Genomic DNA, 21,435 nt, shown 5'->3' with positions numbered 1-21,435 from the left:
GAAACTTTTGCATCTAGTACTTACAATAATTAATGGGACGTTTCGGCGGGCTGGATGAAACCACGTCGCGGGTCGGATATGGCCCGCGGGCCGCATTTTGGGCATCAATGGTGTTCTGCAAATCGTAATTTCCACAAAATTTCGACCAAACTCATTTAGGATAATTATTAATATAAGTATTTTATTATGGTTAATTAGTGTTTCACTCAGCATTTTATGTTCTAAGTTCCATGTTCTAATTTTGTAAAAAAAAAATCCTATAATTTTGTTTGATATAAAAATAATTTTCAGACATACTTTTATTTGAAACACTGTTATTATAGTTTGCCTTTTTATTCTGATCCGAGTTAACGATGAATTCTTAGCACTTTTTGTCTTATTTGCTTATTTTACATGTTTAGAGCTGAAGAATGTTACTCCTACCTTAAAGGGAAACTCCGATAGTTTTTCAAATTTTAGTTATTGACTTATTTAAATTCTGCGTAAAAAGTTGTAATAGTAAACATTATATCAGAAAATTTAATATTTAATAAATTAGACAGAAAATTCTTCACGTCCCAAAAAAAACGGGGTTCTCAGGGCGGTGGCGGATGGCGGTGGGAAGTCCAGCGCGCGACCACATCCATGCATGGATGGAAATACAAACCATTTCTGTAAATCATCTATTCCCCAGCCCACCCAAGTCATCAACTGCCGTTCTGCATTCTTCTTGTCTGGGGAATGTCGACCTATAGGCCTATATGATACATACAGATCTATGGTCTAAAAGCCTCCGTACAATCTGAATTTAAAAAAAAATGAACACAATTTATTCTAGTCCAACATTTTTAATATTTTTCACACTAGAGTGTATCGTCCTATTTTGCCATTGGCTGAATTCCAGAGAAACCTCGACCTCTGCTGGTGTATTGCTGAGATAGATCTAATCTGGGATAACTATTCCAAACTCTCACTCAACACAACAACATTCTTATGACTCTGTTTTTAAGTGATCTATTTGCTTCGGCTCACTAGAGTTTTGTGCAGGTAATTATAGCTCAATATTTTTTTACTTTGTAATTAGAATCTATATTAGATCTATATTTAAATTTTGATAATTACATTGAATGATTTGATGATCAAAACAGGTCCGGACCAGTACTCTACTATTATTATAGAGTCAGTAGAGTAGTAGAGTAGATCTGAATCTGTAGGTCTAGCACTCTAGACTCTAGGACTTGTATATAGTAGAGAAGAGTAGTACAGTATAGTAGTACTGTGACTGTGAGTGTTACAGTTACAGTGTGCCTAGGCTAGACTCACAAGACTGTAGAATCTATGAATCTTTATCTAGGTAGTGTGACGACTACAGTAGACTGTAGTCTAGTCTAAGTCTGTTACACTTACAGTGTTACTGAATATTATAATTATAATATTATAACACTGTAGTCACAGTGCTGAGTGCATGATTGAATAGAGATTGTGATACACCAGTTTCAGTGTCACTCATCAAGTCAAATCAAGTGCAGTAGTCTGACTCAGCCTGAGTAGGGAGTGGATGTATATAGTATATTATAGTATATTATACACTATAATCTATATATACTTTAACCATAGATAGAGTCAATTAAATTAGAGCAGATTCTAGAATCTATTTTTCTAGAACATTCATCTTAATCATTTTGATGATATTTTTAAGTCTCTAGAATTTTTATATAATATAGATTAATCTAGATCTAGATACTGAATCATATAGATAGAGTACTTCTAGGTCTAGAAGAAATTTAATTAATCTAATAGATCCATAATTCCATTCTTGAAATTGTTGAAATCTCTCTTGACTTGCATTTTATTTTTAAATAAGTCTATATTTGCATCAAGAGTCTAGATCTTGACTTAACTGTTTTAAAAAATCTTTAGAATATATTGATACTTAATGAACCATTATGGGACTTGAGGAGTTGGGGGACGGGGGAGTCTCATTGTAGAAAATGTTTAATTACCAAGACCTATTGTTACCTGTGATGTACTATTTCTAAGGCAAAGAATTTAGCAGTAGGCTATAGATCAAGAAAATTCTTTTAGGGTGAAATAAGGTATACTTAGACTTTCAAGGATCATATAAAATAAATATCAAGGATGCTAAATTGCAACTAAATTTAAACAAAAAAAAAGCTAGACCTATAATTTTAACACTATCTCGCTAAATTGAGTGTCATTGTTGCACCTAAATTAAAAAAAAAAAAAGCTAGACCTATAATTTTAAGACTATCTCAATGCATTTAGCAGTTGATCTTTGTATCAAATCTTCTTTATCGATGCTAGTAAATTGCCCATGGATTTGTCTTTAAATATGTTTTAAGCCAAAGAGTGAAAGACTAATGCTTCCTCCAGAGTAAAAATATTTAGTGCAATAAAAGGAAGAGCTTAGAAAATTTGATTTTGCTGTGCTAAAAAGTGCACACAAATTATCATGTACCTAGCTTATCAACTTTTTAATTTGTACCTGGATACACCAAAAAGCTAATTATTTATTATTTTTCCACCATGTATTATAATCTCCTCAACAGATGAAAAAGAAAATGGAATTGTTCTAAAAAAAATAATGATTTTTGTCTCTATACCACAACCTGAGGGCCTTTAAAATGTTTTTCAAAATACCTACATTTAGCTGTATTAAAGTAAAAAACATTTTGACAAATTATGTAAACCCATTTTTACAGTAATTTATATTTAAAAACCTGAAAACCCATCTACACACTCTACTTTTATTTTTGCGGCAAAAAAAAAAAAGTGAAGGCAACATTTCCATGTTTGACATAGATCCAAATCCAATCCACTAGATCAGTAAAAGCCAAACTAAGGCCTGATAGATATTATATTATATAGATATATACATAGATATCATTATAGATAATGATTTGGGCATGTATAGATATATTTATACTAAACTAACTATTGTTACCGGTCGTTGACTTGTAGCACCAAACTGCTGGTAGACAAGTAAACTGTTGTAGGCATAATGTATCTTAACTAATAAAAGTTCAAATAAATTGAATAAAAACTTTCTTTTGTAAACAAAAGTAAATAGAACTTTATTTATAATATCTATGACAAAATCTACTTAACTTAATATGAAAACAAATTATAAATGTTGTCTAGTTGACTTAAGTAATAATATTCTTTAATAAAATCTGACTCACTACAATGAAACAACCTTCAGTCTCATGTTCTAGAATCTTATTTCCTAACTAAGACCGGTCATTGACTTGTAGCACCAAACTGCTGGTAGACAACTAAACTGTTGTATGCATAATGTATCTTAACTAAGATCAGTGATGGGAATTTTCCAAAAATTTTGTTTTGAACATGCGCACATCCGGTCTTTTGACACAGTTTAAGTTCTATTATTAAACAAATCTTGAGTTATCTATATCTAGATAGATCTAGATCTATATAGACACTAGGTCCAGTCCTAATCCTTAAAGTTTAGATTTGAATCACTTAGTCTAGATACTTTTCATCTCTAGATCTAGAATTATTCCAGAGTGTCTAGACTTCAATGGCATTTTGCCAGCTTTTGAAAAGTATCACTATTATTCACTACCAGATCAGAGTTGCGAGCATCATGATAATCATAATGCCTGGCTGCTATGCGCTTTTTGCTCTGTTGTTACTATGGCCCCTAGATTTTTAAAAATTGAATCCTGCCTGCCGACTTCTAGACTATATTTCAAATGGGATTTGATTTAGACATCTAGATCTATTATAAGATCTAGATGTAGAATCTAGTAGGCCTACCAGCCATCTATAAGTACATATAAATTATATACTATTAATTATTATTATATAAGATAGTCTAGGCCTACTTTATATGACTATAGTGAGTTACTGAGTATACTGTATAGTAGTTACATAGAATTGATTGGATCTCTAGATCCAAGTTTAGTTAGTAGAATTAAGTAGATCTAGATCTAGTAAATTCTAGTAAGACTAATAAAAGTCTGACTGCAAGTTTAGATCTAGACTAATCTAGAGTTCTAATCTAAATTCTGGATCAAGAGGATATTACTATCTATTATAACTAAGTGATTTTGAGTAGATCTAAATCTAGTCCTTGATTTTATTGATAATGAATGATACCATGGTCTTAAATCTTTTAGAATAATTTAGAAGCAAGCAAGATTTACAGATAAGGCTTAGATCTAGCACCTAGAAGCTAGAGCTAGAATTTAGATCTAGATCTAGATTACTATTTTTATTATAACGAAATGATTATGAGTAGATCTAGATTCTAGTCCTTGATTTTATTGATAATGAATGATACCATTTAATGGTCTTAAATCTTTTAGAATAATTTAGAAGCAAAGCAAAATTTACGGATAAGGCTTAAATCTAGCACCTAGATCTAGAAGCTAGAGCTAGAATTTAATCTAGATTACTATTTTTGGTAATAGTTTAGATGCCCAGATACCTTTACTGACCACCATGTTGTTTTTAAGCATATTTATCTCCCTTATCTATATTAAACTTTCAATAACTTTTTTTTTTAAAGAGATTTTTGTTCTTATGCTGTCAACTTATACATTTTTATGTGTATTTACTGAAATAAAGGTCTAAAAAAATGTTAATAATAAATTGATGAAGTTGTTTCTTCTTTTTTTTTTCAATAACTTTTTTTAAAGAGAGTTTTTTGTTCTTATGCTATCATTTTAAATGAACTTTAATATTTGATCTAATAGCTGCTAGAAAGAAAGACAAAACAGTAACAGAAAAAAGTTGACAAGTAATTCAAGGGAGATAGTCTAGTATTAAGCCTTAAAACCAAAACGGCATATTTCCAATGACAATATATGGTAATAAGAAATAAAACTTTAAAATATATATTTTAAAATCTATTTATCTCAGAGGAAATCAAATAACATATTTGTAATCTGCATTTTTTTCTGCATATTCTTAAAATATAAGAGAAACCTGATTTAGCGTTTCTAGTCACGTAAACTAATACCCTATTTTTAAAACTATTTTTAGTAATAAATTTTGACTTCGTTGACTTAGAAATGTAGATCTAGGTCTTATAGTGAGTAATATATATTAAAGTTTTTTCTATATCGAATTAAAAACAATCTAACTTATTATTACTAATGATGCTTTAAAAGCCCAGTGTGATAGTGCCATAGTCCTAGAGATCCACTTCTTGTAAACAACTTGTATCTGCATGAAAATAAGGAAGCCTCAATATGCAGTTTTATTGCTGAACATTTTCTTCCTCCTGCTCATCATCTGGTTGTGCTTGCTTTTCTTGCTTAAGAACTCAGCAAAGATTCAACAGCTTTCTCTCAATTGCTTTTCAAGCATTTTTTGTGGACTTCATGTACAAAGTTAAATAAACAGTTTCTTCTGTACAAAAAATTATTATCCAGTGAAACAAACAAGCATTTTGTGTAGTAAAGCTTATGCAGTGTAATTATTATGTAATACAACATTATTTAAAGAAAGTATTAAATATAATTAACTCTATATAATTTTTTAAAATTCAGCAACATCTATATTTTTAAGTCGCCGCGACAGGCCAGTTAAAAAACGTGGGTGTACAAAAATTTCTAAAAATTTTCAAAGTCTGTTCCCATCACTGTGAGATACAGGCAAGATATAGGCATATTTTTTATTCCCCATGCTAGGACCAATTTGTACAAATGCTCCTTCTTTCCTTGTTATATTAGAGCATGGAATGGGTTGCCTGAATCAGCCAGGAAAACCATCGACTTGCCAAAGTCACTGATTAACATGCATGACTAGATTAACACAGGGACATACATTGGATGTAATCATCTTCTCTTTTGAAGTAACATCTGTAACTTATAAGATAGAAGATAATAAAATTACATTCAATTTATTACTATATCTGTATATATAATTCTCTACGTTGCCCAACCATGCTTGACAAGACGCATGCACGCAGCAGATTCTCTATCCCTCTATGAAAAAGTAATGGAACGATAACTCTTTTGTTTCTGCAAGTCGGACTAGAGTTACCCCACATAACTTTCCCGGTGACAGAGTGTGGCTCAGAAAAAAAAAGAGGGGGGAGAGCAAGTAATCTTCTCTGTATATATATATAATTCTCTACGCCGCCCAACCACCCACCGTCACTAAGATTTTTATACAATATAATGCTTCGCCGGGGCTCGTGTAATTTAATTTGTATTCTAGAAGACCTTTAAACTGTTGTATTAAGTGTAGTAGTTATAGATAGTAGGTCTTAAAATCTAGAACTAAATTAAAAGGGAGTATTAAGTATTACATCCAATCTTAAAGCTAATTTTATAAAAGGACTTAGAAGAAAGTTTTTATACTAACCTAACTGTATACCTAACTGTATTATTTATTGAGGTATGAGTTTGCCCATTACAGTACTATAAATAGCTTGGGAACACCTACAAGCAAATACACTTAACAAGAGCAACAATTGTGTCTGTGTCTTTGCTCTCATCTTCCAAGTGCTTTTTTACCAAGATACTATTATCCCTTATTCCTCTATGGGTATATATAACCTGATATACTAGCACAAATATATAACTGTAACTAGATAAAGCTTTTAGAATAAAACAAATTTGAAGTCAAGCATAATAAGTATAATAATTTAATTTTCAAGTTGTTTCATTTATACATATATATAAAACATCCCAGTAACTTGTTGGTCACTCGCTAACTTCACTTTAGGTCACATAAAGAAATTTTGCTTCTTTTGAAACTTCTTTGCAGCACATTGCTTGCTAGTAATATGTTGAGTTGTTTGTTTGTTTGTTTTGATTATTTTCTAGGACATGGGTAATAGGAATATTAATTTCTTAAAACACGTCTTCTTATTGTTGTTTCTTTTTTTTTCTCCAAGCCTCAAGGGAAGCTTCACCCCTGTCAAGCCCTTGCATAATTTCCTAGGGATGTTACGAATGAATATTCTCATTTCCAAGTGTCTGAAGCAGCCATAAAATATTCAATTAAGGAATCATTGGAATAGAGAATATTGCCTAAGATATAAGGTATTTTTGTTTCTTAATCTTTAAGTAATGTTGAAATTAAATAACAAAAGACATGACATTATTTCACCTATATAGAATAACCAAATGTTGAATTTCACTGTCTTAAATGGATATGGTGGTAGGATGTAAGAGTGCTTGTTTTTTTTAATAGAGGGTATGGGGTTCAAAATCTTGAAGTCTGTGGATTGTATAACATTGAGTCTTCAAAGAGTTTGTCATTATTGCAAACACAAAGACTCTAATTAGCAATTGAACCACTAGCCATAAGAGTTGAATATCACTTGCTCCATGCACAGCTGGTTTTAGATGGAAACCTTGACATTTAGTGTGGTCCTGTAATCCTCTCTGACAACAAAACTGTTTTTTCCAAGCTATTACCTGGTGGAACAAAGGTATGCAAAACTATTTAATTCTTCAGAGCTTCAATCATTGTTGAGTTAAAAGAATGAAAACTAATCATTAAGATATTGAAATCATCATAACATCAGGATGAAAGCTGTTAGGTAAAAGTTAGATGGTATTGTAAATATTGTATTAAATGTACCCCCTTACATGATTACAGCTAATTGTGTTTAGCTGTTAATGGAAATAAAGTTCATTCTTATCATAGAATCTGGTGAGTCTATACAACACTGGGCTTTACTGATCTTTTTTTTAACCAATTCTTTCCCACAACACATTTTTGTTCTTATTCTGCCCTGAGTGAGCTGATCCAATGCTCAGTTTAAATGACTATTATTTTTACTTCCTTGTCCGGTGTGTTTCTATTTCAGTACTATGTATTACATTATTACACTCTTTTTTTTCACTGAATCTTTCTCATGGCAGACATGATAGATTTATATGTACCTGGAGTACCTAATCAGACTTAGTGAAATCGGATTTTCAATCTACTTATGATTTTGTTTTTATACAAATGAACTAGTCAAATGTAAAAGTTGAGAACCTTCAATGTAGTGGTCTTCACAAAAAGCAAGCTCAAACTCACCTTAGGTCAAGAACTATGACAGGTTGGGAATATAATTTAATATACAGTACCTTGTATGGAACAAATCAAGATACAATAGGTCATTTTAAATGTCAAAATGAATTTGCATTCATAGTTGTTTTTTTTTTTTTTTAATAACAAAAAAGTTAGTTCACCTGAAAGCACATAAGTAATACTTATACACTTAGTACATGAAAAATGGATTAGTTTTGGGGCTATCATAGGGATGCCCAAAAGAGAGACTGCATCACATCCTGCCCTCCGAAACTGTAGAAAACTAAAAAGAAAAAAACTCATTCCTTAAGTTTGGGATCTCAATCTTTCTTAGATAGTATTCTAATAGTCATGTTCCTGGGTCCCTCTTATAGACATCTCTGTATGTTAATCTTGGACTTCCCTTGGATCTGCTTCTCTTAGCAAGCTCAGCATAGAGGATGTCCTTATGAATTAACATTTGTCTGATTGTCTGAGCAAACATAATCTTCTTTGTGTCAACAGTGCATAAACTGTGTGTATTGACCAAGTTCAAAACTTCCTTGTTAAAAATATGCTTTCAACAGATACACATTAAGCGGTGTATGCAGTGTTGATGCTAACTATTCAATCTGTGAACTTGGTACACCTACGTAAAGCAAAGTACTTATTACTTAGTCATTGTAGGCTATCATTTACCCAGAGTCGCTTTAAGAGTTTCACCAGTGCAGAGGATTTTCCAATTCTTTTATCACAGAATTAATAGCGACCTTACCACCGCATTTAAAAATAACAAAACAAAACATTGAGTAGTCAGCTTTCGTTATTATTTCTACCCTGTCAATCTATTTCTATTTGGATCTAGTGTACAATTGATTGTTCCTTACTTACTGTTTCTAATCATGCGCACATTTGAACTCTTATCAAGATCATTTCTTACTTCCTATGGCACATTCATCTAAGTCTTAATGTTAATGGTGGTGAAGTAAATAGTTTTGTTTTACATTTTAGACGTGGTCAAGTATACATTTTAGACGTGGTCAAGCTGAAGACTGGGCACATTTGTATGTGTGTAAATCTCTGATATATACAGGACTAGACATATCTGTCCTGTGAGTTAGGTTTTCACCAATACACACAATTGTGTGTTTTATAATTGATGGCATTAAGGAACTACCTAGTCAATGCTTAGCTCTCAGTCACTCATTTGCAACATGAGGTTAATGTGTACTAAAATTACAAGTGTAGTATACCTAATGTAATTGTTAAAGCGTGAAAAAATAACAGTAACTAATAACAGTAACTATCTCAAACTGGCTATCTTTGGTAGTCGGAGGAGATAATCCATTGAAACTTGGGCTTTGTGTATGTGAGAGAGAAGGAATACTGAAGATATTCTTAGAAATGAAGATCTTAAGAATGTTAACATCGTACCTGTTCAGATCCATTTTTATTTATCTCTAATGGTCATGATTATATGTAACAAGTAATTGTCACAAAACTAATTTGATACTTAGGAGGTGTACACTCTATGAAGCAGTCATCACAATGCCCACTCTAGAGCATGTTATGTTGGTGATATAGCTTACATATACTGGCTGTAACAGTTCACAATGCCCTTTGTAGAGTATGTCACCTGTGTCTGTGTCTTCACAGTATTAACTTAGGCTCATATTAATACTTGGATTTGAGACATTTTATACACAGAGATTTTTATTAAATAAGCGATTTTATCCACCCCAAAAGTCTACAAAAAAGTGCAATAATTTCGCTAGTTTCACTGCTAGTATAAGTGGGACCTAGCCCCAAATGTCAAAATACCTCTGATATTTTTTTCATCCATTTAAGTTATAACTGAAAAGCAACTTACTAGTTTCTTGTTAAAGTATTTGTTTTCTACTGTGAGCTCATGAATCAGTTTCCTTGGCTGGTTAGAGGAATGAGTGTTCCAAGCCTAAATTGTTTCCAATTCAATGAATCCCTTTCAGTGATATCTATAGAGCAGTCGTTGCTTTAAACATTCTTTATTTTCTATACATTTAACTGAAGGAGAAGTCCTTGACGGACTGAGCAACAATAGTGTATATATGCATTAAGAGGGCACTAGGCTTACTTGATCTAAAGATAATACAATCAGAAAACCTTTTTTTTTGTCTCCTCTTGGTACGCTGCTGCACTCAAGTAATGTCAAGTCCATCAGCTGTTTACTAGTCACTGACAAAGTCACCTGTACTTGATGTAGACAGTCAAACACAAGCGCAATCGCTTTTTTTTTTTTTAATTTTATTAATTAATTTATTTTGCATTTAACCCATCAGAGAGTTTTAAAATACATTCTTTTTTTAAAGTTTCGTTTCCTATAGACTTGAACTTTTGAAGTGTTTTTGTGTGTTCAAGTAGTAGGGAAATCCATGTTCAATTCAAGTTTATCCTGAACTGGTTAATATTGGATCTCAGTCAGAGATATATTTATACGGATAACACAGCACTTAGGATTCAGCACTATTTTTCTTAATATAGCCTTCTCCATTATTTAGATATTCTTCCAATTGTATATTATCTTTTTGGATTCAGCACTTAGGTTTTTTTCTTAATATAGACTTCTCCATTATTTCGTCCTCATTCCCCCAACTCTATGTCATCAAGTTAGGAAAGTTCATGGAGACAAAGTGTCCTGGTTAGATCAAGTCGTGTCCACTGCTTGATTGATGCTCTCCACTACGTCATCAATCAGGCGAAGTGCACGCAGATACGCACGCTCGTGCCACACGTCCAGCGTCCTTGTCACATAGGTGGACGGTCCTAACGAGCGAAAAGTTTGCAGGACTTCCGTGTTGTAATAGTCACTAGTGTTTAGTGTAGCAACGTGCGTGAAGTTTTGTTGTCTTTTATCAGCGGTGAGTAGCTTCTTTGTTAAGGACAGCTTCTTTAGTGCTGCTGATTTGAATGTAGTACTGTCTAGTCCTCTCTTAAGTCACTACCAACTGATGATGACTCTTGTCCACTTGTACCTCTTTATGATGTTCTTAGTCTTACTTTTAAATTAGTGATGCTCTAACTCATCTCCCCGCCTCTCCCCATACCAATACTTGCAACGGTGCGTGATGATTACAATCATCCTGCGAACACCAAAAGTACAAGTGTTTGTATGTCATGGACAATATAGTTAGTTGTTCAAGTCATTGCAATATCAAAGCTGTCTGGCCTTTTGTTTACATTTTTCAAGACCTCTCAAAGTTACCAGTCAGTCATAGTGGTCATTTTGGTAATGACCAAACTAATTTTTTTTTTTTTTTGCTAAAAGGAAAAAAAAAGGGGGGGGGGCGCTCATTAAGGCTATAAGGGCAATTTTTTTTTTACTGAGGTCTAAGTCATTTTGTTCTCGGATGTACCCTGTGTATTTGTATTTACACCCATGCATATCCTCGATAACCAAAACATTCCAAAGATGTCAAGTGCCTAAGGCAGGGAATAGTGTGATCTCGTCTGTTAACGTCTTCTAGTGAAAGCAAGTTTCCACTCCTTCAGTGTCTTGACATTAAAACCCCCAGAATGGTTGTTCCGAAGACCAGGTCGGTCTGAAAGTGTTTTCATTTCATAAGACGTACATGTTTGTCATTACAGATCAGGTCTGAGCTTATTTGTCTGACAGTTAGTCCATCCTATCTGGGCTTTCTAGTATTTCCATACTTAGAACAGGACTTGTTATATATATATATATATATATATATATATAACCGTGAATGACCTAATGTTTGTAAGACTTGCCACTCTGATGGATATAAACTAGTGGCTACTTACACGAACCGTCTCTCTGGGATCGTATGCTCATTATTGACAAGTTGAAGAGAAAATGTAGTAACCCCGTAGACTTCGATGTTGGAAGTCTTGTTTAGTAGGGAACACTGATGCTCATTAGTGAAATCAATTCGTATTACGCGAATAAGTTACACCACTCAAATCTCATTCATTTTCCCCGTTCAGGCTATATTGCACTGCCCATATTTTATTTTACAGCATAGTACAAATTGGTAGGGAACAAAATCTTCATTTAAACAAAAACAGTATTTACATGGATTTAAATTCACAAAATTATTTTATTGAATTCTTTATTTTTGTTGTTGTTGTTTAAAAAAAATGTTTCTCCTGTTGTGTTTTTAGGTATTGGCATGAACAATTAAATTTATTGTGTAAGTGGATCAAAAAGTCTTGTGTGTTATTAATATCTGCACGACCACTGTATAGTGCACAATACGTGTATCATAAGTTTAAAGAGGACACACTCCAAGGGAAACTGCAAAGCTGAAACATAACTGTAAGGGAACTACATTTGGTGGGGGAACAATTGGTTTGCTCACATATGTGATTGAAATTACTGCGCTTTACTTATCTCTTTACATGTTTACGTCCCTCCCCCCAGCCTCATTCACATGTACATGCTTGTAGCTAGGTCAGAGTATCTCAAGCTCATTTACGTGCTAGTTGTGTGTGTGTGTGAGTGAGGGAATATTTTCCTCGTAAACTAGGCTAGGTCATTTTCTATTATTAACTTATTTTTCAGCTCTTGAGACTTAACTCTGTTATACAGTAAACACTTACTTGTAGCGTACATCCGATTTGTTTGAAATGTCTCAGTAATCTAATTGCTGATAGAGCGAACTATTCCAATACCTTAACACATTTAATTGTTGATATAGCGAAGCGAACTATTGTAATACTTGTACACATTTATCAAACTGTTGTTTTAACGAACTGTTCCATTGCGTTTAATGATATGCTGTTTGGATCTTGTTTGAATCAGTTTTGGGTTTTAGCTAAATGTTTGTTGATGGACACTTGGTCTACGTCGTTGGGCTGACCTGACAATCTGCGCAACCCTGGCTCTCCATTGTCCACTTGGTCTGTAGCTAAGGATAGTAACGTGATCAGTGACCAGCTATTGGACATCTAAGCTAAAGTCAGCGCTGTTTTGTCTGGACACTTCAAATCTTTATACCCAATCAGAGTTGGTTGAACATTCCATACACTTCAGTTAGCCACTCTGTCACAGGAGGAGATTTGTGTCTTTCAAATACACCCGTCTCTTAGCTTCACAAATCTTCTTTTAGATTTCATCGCGCTTATCCTTGGAATGTAATAGCCGACCCATGGTTCTCTCAAGAAAATTTCAGAAAAGCATTTCTGACTTGTGTCTGGCCAGGTGAGGACGAGCTGTTCTAAGGAAGAAAGTTACAGTGTTTTGAAAGTGTGTGTGTCTGTGAAGGGGCTTGCTCTACTACAGGGGACAAACGTTTCTTAACTTAGTTGTAGGATTGCATTCATAGAGCGGCGTAACGCCCCGGAAACCAATTAGACAAGACTTCACATTAGTAATAGAGAGATGCTGTGAATATTTATATCCAGACCCAGGCGTCATGGGTAATAGCAATCTTTTTTTTTTTATTCTGTTCATCCGGCCTTCCCAAGTCTGTATGTGACCTATACGTGAATGGGCTGTTGTACGGGATTTAGATTTAGGTTGTTTGTAAGTAATGTTGTTTGGAGGAACGTAATTGATAGCTCTCTGACACACACACACACACACACGCTGTTATCTCTACCTGTGTATTGACTGACGGGTTACTTTCATATTTGGAGATCCGCCAATTTGGGTTTGTTTCCACACGTAAAAAAAGAAAGTGGGTCAGTTTGAAGCTCTGCTCTCACGGAGAACTAGTCAATGTGACACTTCTTGCCTGTTTGCACATTGAAAATGACCACTGCTGCTGCTGAAGGATTCCGATAACCGGTATAGTGAAACTGAGGGCTTAAAGATAACCACATTTTTTATATCTACTTTACAATTAGTGACTTATTGAATCATTGATCAAGTAACTTTTTTGTTCTTCATTAAGGCTTTCAGCGTAGAATTAGGCAAGTGACATTAAATTTAGGGTTAGAGTTTTGGAAGATTTTACAACATAAGGCTTTTAGGATTTTGTGGAGACTTTAGGAAGTAGACTATTGTCAATTAATATTGATTTAAATCTAGGTTTAGCCACGTAGTGACTAGATCTAAAATATTTAGAAATTAGATTAGGTTTAAGGATTTGATTGAGTGTCCTGCAGAAATACATTTTATGACCCCCCTTTGTTGGTATCTTGAACACTTCCCTACTAAATGTGTAAAAGGGGGGAGGGGTTGGCTGAGAAGGAAAAGCCATTCCGACTAAGTATGTACCAGTGTTGACCTAGGTTTACATCCGGTTATAAACTGCTTTCACGATGAGCTTCAGCAAACTTGTTGTTCGAGCCCCACGCCAGTTTGTTGTCTCTGTTTCAGTTGGAAACATGTCCTTGACACATGCACACATTGACACATTCTTGCATTTTGTTTAGACAAAGCTGTCCACATTGGATTTGGAAGATCTGTGGTAGTGGCCCAAAATCTCTAATGGCCAGAAATGTTTTTCTCTTTTCATCTCTTCGCCCCCCCCCCCCCCCCCAACCAATCTTGTTTTTAAATACGACCACACACACACACATATTTTTTTTTTTTTATATTCAATTCTTAGTCTAGTTTGAGTCTTATTTTGGCCATTTGTATTTGTCACGACCGAAGCTTGAAATTGTTAGGACCTCACTCAGTGACAAATGATGTTTGTTTGGTGATAGATGTCACTGATTAGTTGACCAACAAGAAGCTGAACCAGAGATTAAAGATACGCAAAGCTAATGTGTACTAACGCTAGCACGCGTCTGCGGTAATTGACATTCCTCACGAGACGAATCCATTGATTGGTGTTTCTGTCATCGACCTTGATTAAACCAGCCCCCGCTGACCTAGAGAGGGAGAGATACTCTCCTTGTACAGTAGCATGTCGTCATTAGCGGTAAGGCGCGTTGCTTTGACATCTCCAAACTTGAGAGCACCTTGAGGAAACTGTAACGAAACTGGTTTCACCTTGTTTACTTCCCCGATGTGACGCCTCCTCGCTTTTCTTTGCTGCGTGCATTCTTTAGTCATGTTTGAACCGTCACCAGCATGCGTGTAACTATAAACGTGAAAACTAATGGCCATATCACTTGTTTGCCGACATCAACAAATGGTCAGGGGCATTAAAACAAAACAAAAAAACGCTTTTTTTCCATCTGATTTTAATTTAGTGGTGGGTGGGTTCAGGTTTAAGGAGCAGGGGCATATATATATATATATATGCATAGAAAGAGAGAGAGAGAAGGATCTGGGACAAAGAGCTTTATTGCCCATATCTGGTATTTTGTTCAAAGTAGATGGCTAAGATTATGTTGACCTATTTAGTAGCAAACTTGTTCCCAGTGTTTTCATGATGTTGTTAAAACTTTGACTTTGGGTTTTACATTTTAATTATTTTCTTCTGTCTGGTGATATGAAGGGAGAGCAATCCTTGAAGGATTACGGGCACGACATGGCCTAAACTGTGCCGATGTGCCAAAAACTTAAACTCATTTTCTTCTGATTTACCTGTACATTAAAAGCCTAATGACCATGTGCAATTAACACATGCCCACAAGTCCAGCTGCCCCTCAGAAAGACAGGAATAAGTCCATTAAGTAAAGAGAGATGACTTGAGAAGGTTACTCTTCTCCTTTTGTACCTGTTTGGCGGCTGAGGTTAGGTCATAGCTTGATGTCATCATTTACTGGCTTCAGTTGCCACAATAGAGACTAACACAGTGAAAAAGAGGTGTGATCTAGTGTCTTTTGGAGTTAGTATAGGGTGGTGTTTGGAGTTAGTATGTGGTTGTGTTTGGAGTTAGTATAGGGTTGTGTTTGGAGTTAGTATAGGGTTGTGTTTGGAGTTAGTATAGGGTTGTGTTTGGAGTTAGTATATGGAGTTAGTATTGGGTTGTGTTTGGAGTTAGTATATGGTTGTGTTTGGAGTTTGTATATGGTTGTGTTTGGAGTTAGTATATGGAGTTAGTATTGGGTTGTGTATGGAGTTAGTATAGGGTTGTGTTTGGAGTTAGTATAGGGTTGTGTTTGGAGTTAGTATAGGGTTGTGTTTGGAGTTAGTATAGGGCTGTGTTTGGAGTTAGTATATGGAGTTAGTATAGGGTTGTGTTTGGAGTTAGTATATGGAGTTAGTATAGGGTTGTGTTTGGAGTTAGTATATGGAGTTAGTATAGGGTTGTGTTTGGAGTTAGTATATGGTTGTGTTTGGAGTTAGTATATGGTTGTGTTTGGAGTTAGTATATGGTTGTGTTTGGAGTTAGTATATGGAGTTAGTATAGGGTTGTGTTTGGAGTTAGTATAGGGTTGTGTTTGGAGTTAGTATATGGTAGTATATGGAGTTAGTATAGGGTTGTGTTTGTAGTATAGGGTTGTGTTTGGAGTTAGTATAGGGTTGTGTTTGGAGTTAGTATAGGGTTGTGTTTGGAGATAGTATAGGGTTGTGTTTGGAGATAGTATAGGGTTGTGTTTGGAGTTAGTATATGGTTGTGTTTGGAGTTAGTATAGGGTTGTGTTTGGAGATAGTATAGGGTTGTGTTTGGAGATAGTATAGGGTTGTGTTTGGAGATAGTATAGGGTTGTGTTTGGAGTTAGTATAGGGTTGTGTTTAGAGTTAGTATATGTTAGTATTATATGGGGGTGTTTATCAGCAAGGATGGACTTTTAAGGCCAGCCCATTGTGTGTGTCATTAGGTGTTGGGAACAAAAGGGAGGGGGATAAGATAATTAAACTCATTAAGGACACTCTAGTATGTGTCATTCAAGTTTTTGGGTGTGTGTATGTGTAGGGCATGGTGTCCTTTACCTCCTAACATTGTCTGTCTCATTACCAATGTTGTTTGGTAGAGCTTGTTATGTTTCATCAGAATTAAGACTTTGCTTTTATTTGTAATGTGGATCTTTTGCAAGGACTGATTCTATAAGGTCTGGCTTAGTAGTATTATTTCTCTGATAGTTCCTTTATAAAAAAAATCCAAACTGTAACAGTTGATATATTTGTTTAATTTTGTTTAGAGAGCTCAGGGTCAATATAGCAGTTTCATCTGTTTCTTTGAAGTATTGCATGAGTATTATGAGGACACCCTTGTGATTCATGCTATACATGCCAATATTTTGTTCACAATAAAGTGTAGTTTTTATGAAATAACTATTACGTTTCTTTTGATGTTACTTTTTATAAAGTATACAGTATATTTTTTTGGGGACCATTTTTATACTTTTTTTTTTTCCTTTGTTCAAACCATTGTAGCCTCACTCATGTTGCCTTAAGTAGAACAGCAGTGTTAAACTATTTTAAAGTGTCTATTCTTTACAAACAAGTCTCTTGGACTCCACTACTTTGAATTCTATTTATACACTTGGATCAGCTTGCCTATCTTTGTAATATTTGCACAAAGACACAGTGACAGAATAATCCCCTGAAAAAATGGTTTTCTAAAATAAAATCTACATACATGTGCATTTTTGAAAAGTGAAAAGCTCTTATGTAAATATTTCAAAGTTAGTTCCTTGTCATTTGGCAGTTTAAACCAGATCTAAATCTAGCTTTTTTTTTTTCTTTACATAGAGTTCCATAAAAAAAACGAAAGATTTAAAAAAAAATTATGTTTCCTTATTTGTTATGTCAAATTTGAAGTAATGGAAGGTTTAGGTTTATTTGTTATCATATTACTAACCTAGTGGCTTGAACAGACTTATTCAACGATTTGTAGTCTGATTGTTTCAAGGAAATAGGAAAATTACTGTTGTGAGAATTCTAAGTTATTTGAATTTCAAAGTTATTGCAATCTTAACATTAAAAATAAAAATAAACTTCATAGAATCCTAAATGCTGCTGGTAAAATCATTGGGAAGAAACAATCCCATTTGGGCAGCTGTTTGAGACAAACATTCATAAAAAAATAAAAAGATTCTAGAAATAAAAAATCACCCTTTGAGTCAGGATTTTAAAATTTTACCATCATAAAAGAGATACAAGACACCAATAGCAAAGACAAACAAGCACAAACACTCTTTTGTTCCCCTGGCAATCAAATCATTAAATAGAAAAAATCTGATATAAACTTTTCGCATGTAAATTATGAGTGAGTATGTTGTGAATGTATATTTTGGTTTTCTATAATTAAGTAATGCACAAATTGTAAGACAAATTTCCCTTTGGATAATAAAGATTATTATTATTATTATTATATATACTTAGTGAGAGATGCACACTAGACTAGTATAGAATCACAGTTTTGTTTTTATGCTATTGAAAACACATAGCCTACTGTTTGTTCTTATCTAGGATGTAATTTTATGTGTTAATATGCCTGTCTCCTGATATATCTGATACAACAGTATATATATGAACAAGATAAGTCAACATCAGATTGTACATTCCCAGTGTTATTGTATTCACAGTGTACCAGAGATAAAGCAAATCTACATTCTAATCTCAATATCTATTTTTTTTTTCTTTCCCACTTTTTGACCTTGAATTGAATGGTACATTTATGCATTGTGAGACTTTGTCATGTATTGAAATAGTTATTTCCATTATTATTTGTTATTTTACCTTTTAATGTTTCAGTTTGTAAGCACATCCATGAATGATGGAGAGGTTAAAAAACATGATCAGCCCTTCCACACGAAGAAAGAAGTTTCAGTTAGCTGGGGGAGATACTGGCACACATACAACGCACAGGCTTTTCGGGGTAGCTCTGGAAGAGCTTATGTCCAAGGCTCCTGCCAATGCTGTGGTGCCACCATTTGTCAAGAAAATTTGCGAATTTATTTACAAACATGGTAAGGTGTTTTTTTTTTTTTTTTTTTTTTTTTTGTTGTTGTTTTTTTAAAATAAGTTTGCTGTTTTAAACCTTACTTAGCAATGCAGGTAAAGAACTAGCCTGTATCAGTCAATCAGTGGGTGAGGGTGGTGTTGTGTGGCCAGCATAATGACTAAATGGTGGCACTCGCTGCTTGATCCAGCATAATAAACTGCAATACCCACGGGATGTTTTTGAACTTTTTCCTCAACTATTATTCTCCATTATTGCTTTAAATATATATATACACACACACATATTTAAGGTGGCCCGGTGGCTAAATGGTAAAGTACTTGGTTTCCGAACTGGGAGTGTCCAGGTTCAAATCCAGGTGAAAACCGAGATTTTCAATTTCAGGATCTAAGACTCTATATTAGTTGGGTAAAGGTAATTGCAGTTGGTTGTTGTGCTGGCCACATGACACCCTTGTTTACAGTGGGCAATAGAAACAGATAACCTTTACATCATCTGCCCTATAGATCGCAAGGTCTGAAATGATAACTTTACTCTTTATATATATATATATATATATATATATATTTATAAAATGTTATTTTTAACCAAACTAATAAAGCATCTTTGATGCTATAATTCCAGGCCTGGATAATGTGGGTCTATTTAGAGTTAGTGGTAGTGTTAAAGTTGTTGAGAAGATGCGTACAGAATTTGAGCAGAAAGGTGATGTGGATTTAAAAGAAGAAAATGATATCCCTGCAACTGCTGGCTTGCTTAAAGTCTTTCTCAGAGATTTGCCAGATACACTTGTACCTGCAAGGCTAACTCAACACTTTTTTTCTGCTGTGCAAGGTAAAAAATTAATTAATAGCAGATAACAGCAGTTTTTCTTTTTTCTTTAACATATTAATATTATTTCATATAGCAAATTTTAGTTTTAAGAGATAGTAGCATTACTTAGGTAATGTCTTTTACTTCTTCCAATTATGTTAATCATATTAGTCATGATTTTTTAGCCAACTGAATTATTCAGATATTCATTCACTATCCTTGTCATACTCTTATGCGAACTATTTTATTCACTCTACTTATTACATGTTTCTGTTATTCAACAATGTACAGCATCCTGCAATGCAATTAGAAGTCACTTAACCTATGTATAAACCAAAAGTGTTCACTGGACAGGCTTAAAATGATGCTACAATATTTGTTTTAATCAAAGTTGTTATTATCTTCAATTTTAGCTTTTAAACTTTAGATTTAATAATTATCTTTGCTTCTATTTTCTTTGTAATTCTCAGATTCAAAACTTAACAAGGATGCTGTCATAATGGAAATCAAGAAAGCACTTAGTAAAATGCCAGAGGAAAATTACAACCTTCTGAAATACATTTCATCTCTTTTAGTAGTGGTGGCTGAACATGAATTTGATAATAAGATGTCTGCATATTCTTTAGCTATCATATTTGGCCCAAACATCTTTAAGTAAGTTTGTTTTTGTTTTTTTGTAAAAATCTGCATAAGTTAATGTAGTTTAAACTTCTATCTACATAGTGGCTATCCATTTTATATGCAATGTATAGCTTTTTGTGTGACTCAATAGTTTAAGTCTTACAAGTATTTGTTACTCTTTGCTGGAGAGTTGTGCATAGGCACAGTGATATCTGCTATACCTTCTAAAGTCCTTAAGGCTGATTAATATTAGCATCTATTTATTTTAAAGGTTTTGCAAATGTGTCTGCTCATATTTTAGAGTCAAAATGTATTTTTGTCTGTTTATGGTAAATTTAGAATAAGATAATAGATCACTTATCTGTTTGACAAAAAGACTATCTGTTTTTATAAAAAAAAATCAATGGATCAGTTAGTTGTTTTACAAAGAGACTATCTGTTATTTTAGAGAATCAAGGACTAAATGTGAGAGTGTGTAATGGACCTCATTCACCAAAAAATAGCAGTCACGTGGTAATCTTGGTAAAACAATGAAAAAAACTGTCACTTGATAACCATTGTTGTAATTTGTAAAGAAGAGATAGAGAATCGCCTGGCTCAATGTTGTTTGTTTACGATTGGTGAATGAGGTCCATTGTTTAAAATTAAATAATTTTTAAAAATTCTTTTTATTCTAATTGTGCCCGAGTTAAACTTGATATCTACATTGTTTCCTAAAAGTATCAATAGGTTCTAATGCACAAAGTTTCCTCCATTTGGAATCATATTCTAACTCACAAATATTATATTTAGATTTATTTCTTGTAGGTATGAACTGTCTACGGGGATGGAAGGATTCAAAGACATGGACTCCAGTAAGGATGTTATGCAACTTTTCATTTCTGAATTTAAAAGATTGTTTGCAGAAGATGGCGAGCCAGGTCCTAAAGAATTCTGGGTACAGACTTTTACTTGGCTTTATGCATGCATACATAATTAGTGTAAATTATTTTTGTGCATCTAGAAATGTTGAATTAGAATAAAATGAAATAAGATACGTCAACTAATTTTGACTTGAACAATTTCAGGGACATTTGAATCCAAAGAAGATTCCTCCTCCTCGTCCTCCCCCTCCCAAGGTACAGTCCTTACCATCATTTTCTTCTCCTTCTCTTGAAAGTCTGAGTCCTATATTAGTTTCTTCACCATCATCATCCTCTTTAGAGCCTAGACCAGTGCCATCGCCTAGAAAGGTACATACAAATAGACTGAATTTATTATCTGAATA

At 33.9% G+C, this 21,435-nt stretch overlaps 1 protein-coding gene across 6 annotated transcripts in view; it reads left to right on the top strand.

Moving 5' to 3' along the window:
* The first annotated feature begins 862 nt into the window (after positions 1-862).
* The window catches only part of LOC106054633 (protein FAM13B-like), a 37,781-nt gene continuing 17,208 nt past the window's right edge, over positions 863-21,435 (top strand). For 5 of the 6 annotated variants that reach the window (XM_056020874.1, XM_056020871.1, XM_056020873.1 and 2 more), the window contains exons 1-7: positions 863-1,026; positions 6,875-7,022; positions 18,527-18,741; positions 19,359-19,568; positions 20,018-20,201; positions 20,976-21,105; positions 21,236-21,400. In XM_056020874.1, the coding sequence (XP_055876849.1) occupies positions 18,546-18,741; positions 19,359-19,568; positions 20,018-20,201; positions 20,976-21,105; positions 21,236-21,400 (885 nt within the window). In that variant the 5' untranslated portion in view covers positions 863-1,026; positions 6,875-7,022; positions 18,527-18,545. Of the gene's footprint in view, positions 1,027-6,874; positions 7,023-13,591; positions 13,772-18,526; positions 18,742-19,358; positions 19,569-20,017; positions 20,202-20,975; positions 21,106-21,235; positions 21,401-21,435 lie in introns of those variants that run through there. The other variant, XM_056020870.1, reaches the window with a different exon arrangement.

The sequence above is a fragment of the Biomphalaria glabrata genome, chromosome 2 (assembly GCF_947242115.1).
Source record: "Biomphalaria glabrata chromosome 2, xgBioGlab47.1, whole genome shotgun sequence".
Classification (NCBI taxonomy): Eukaryota; Metazoa; Mollusca; class Gastropoda; family Planorbidae; genus Biomphalaria; species Biomphalaria glabrata.
This window is presented reverse-complemented; position numbering and strand designations above follow the sequence as displayed.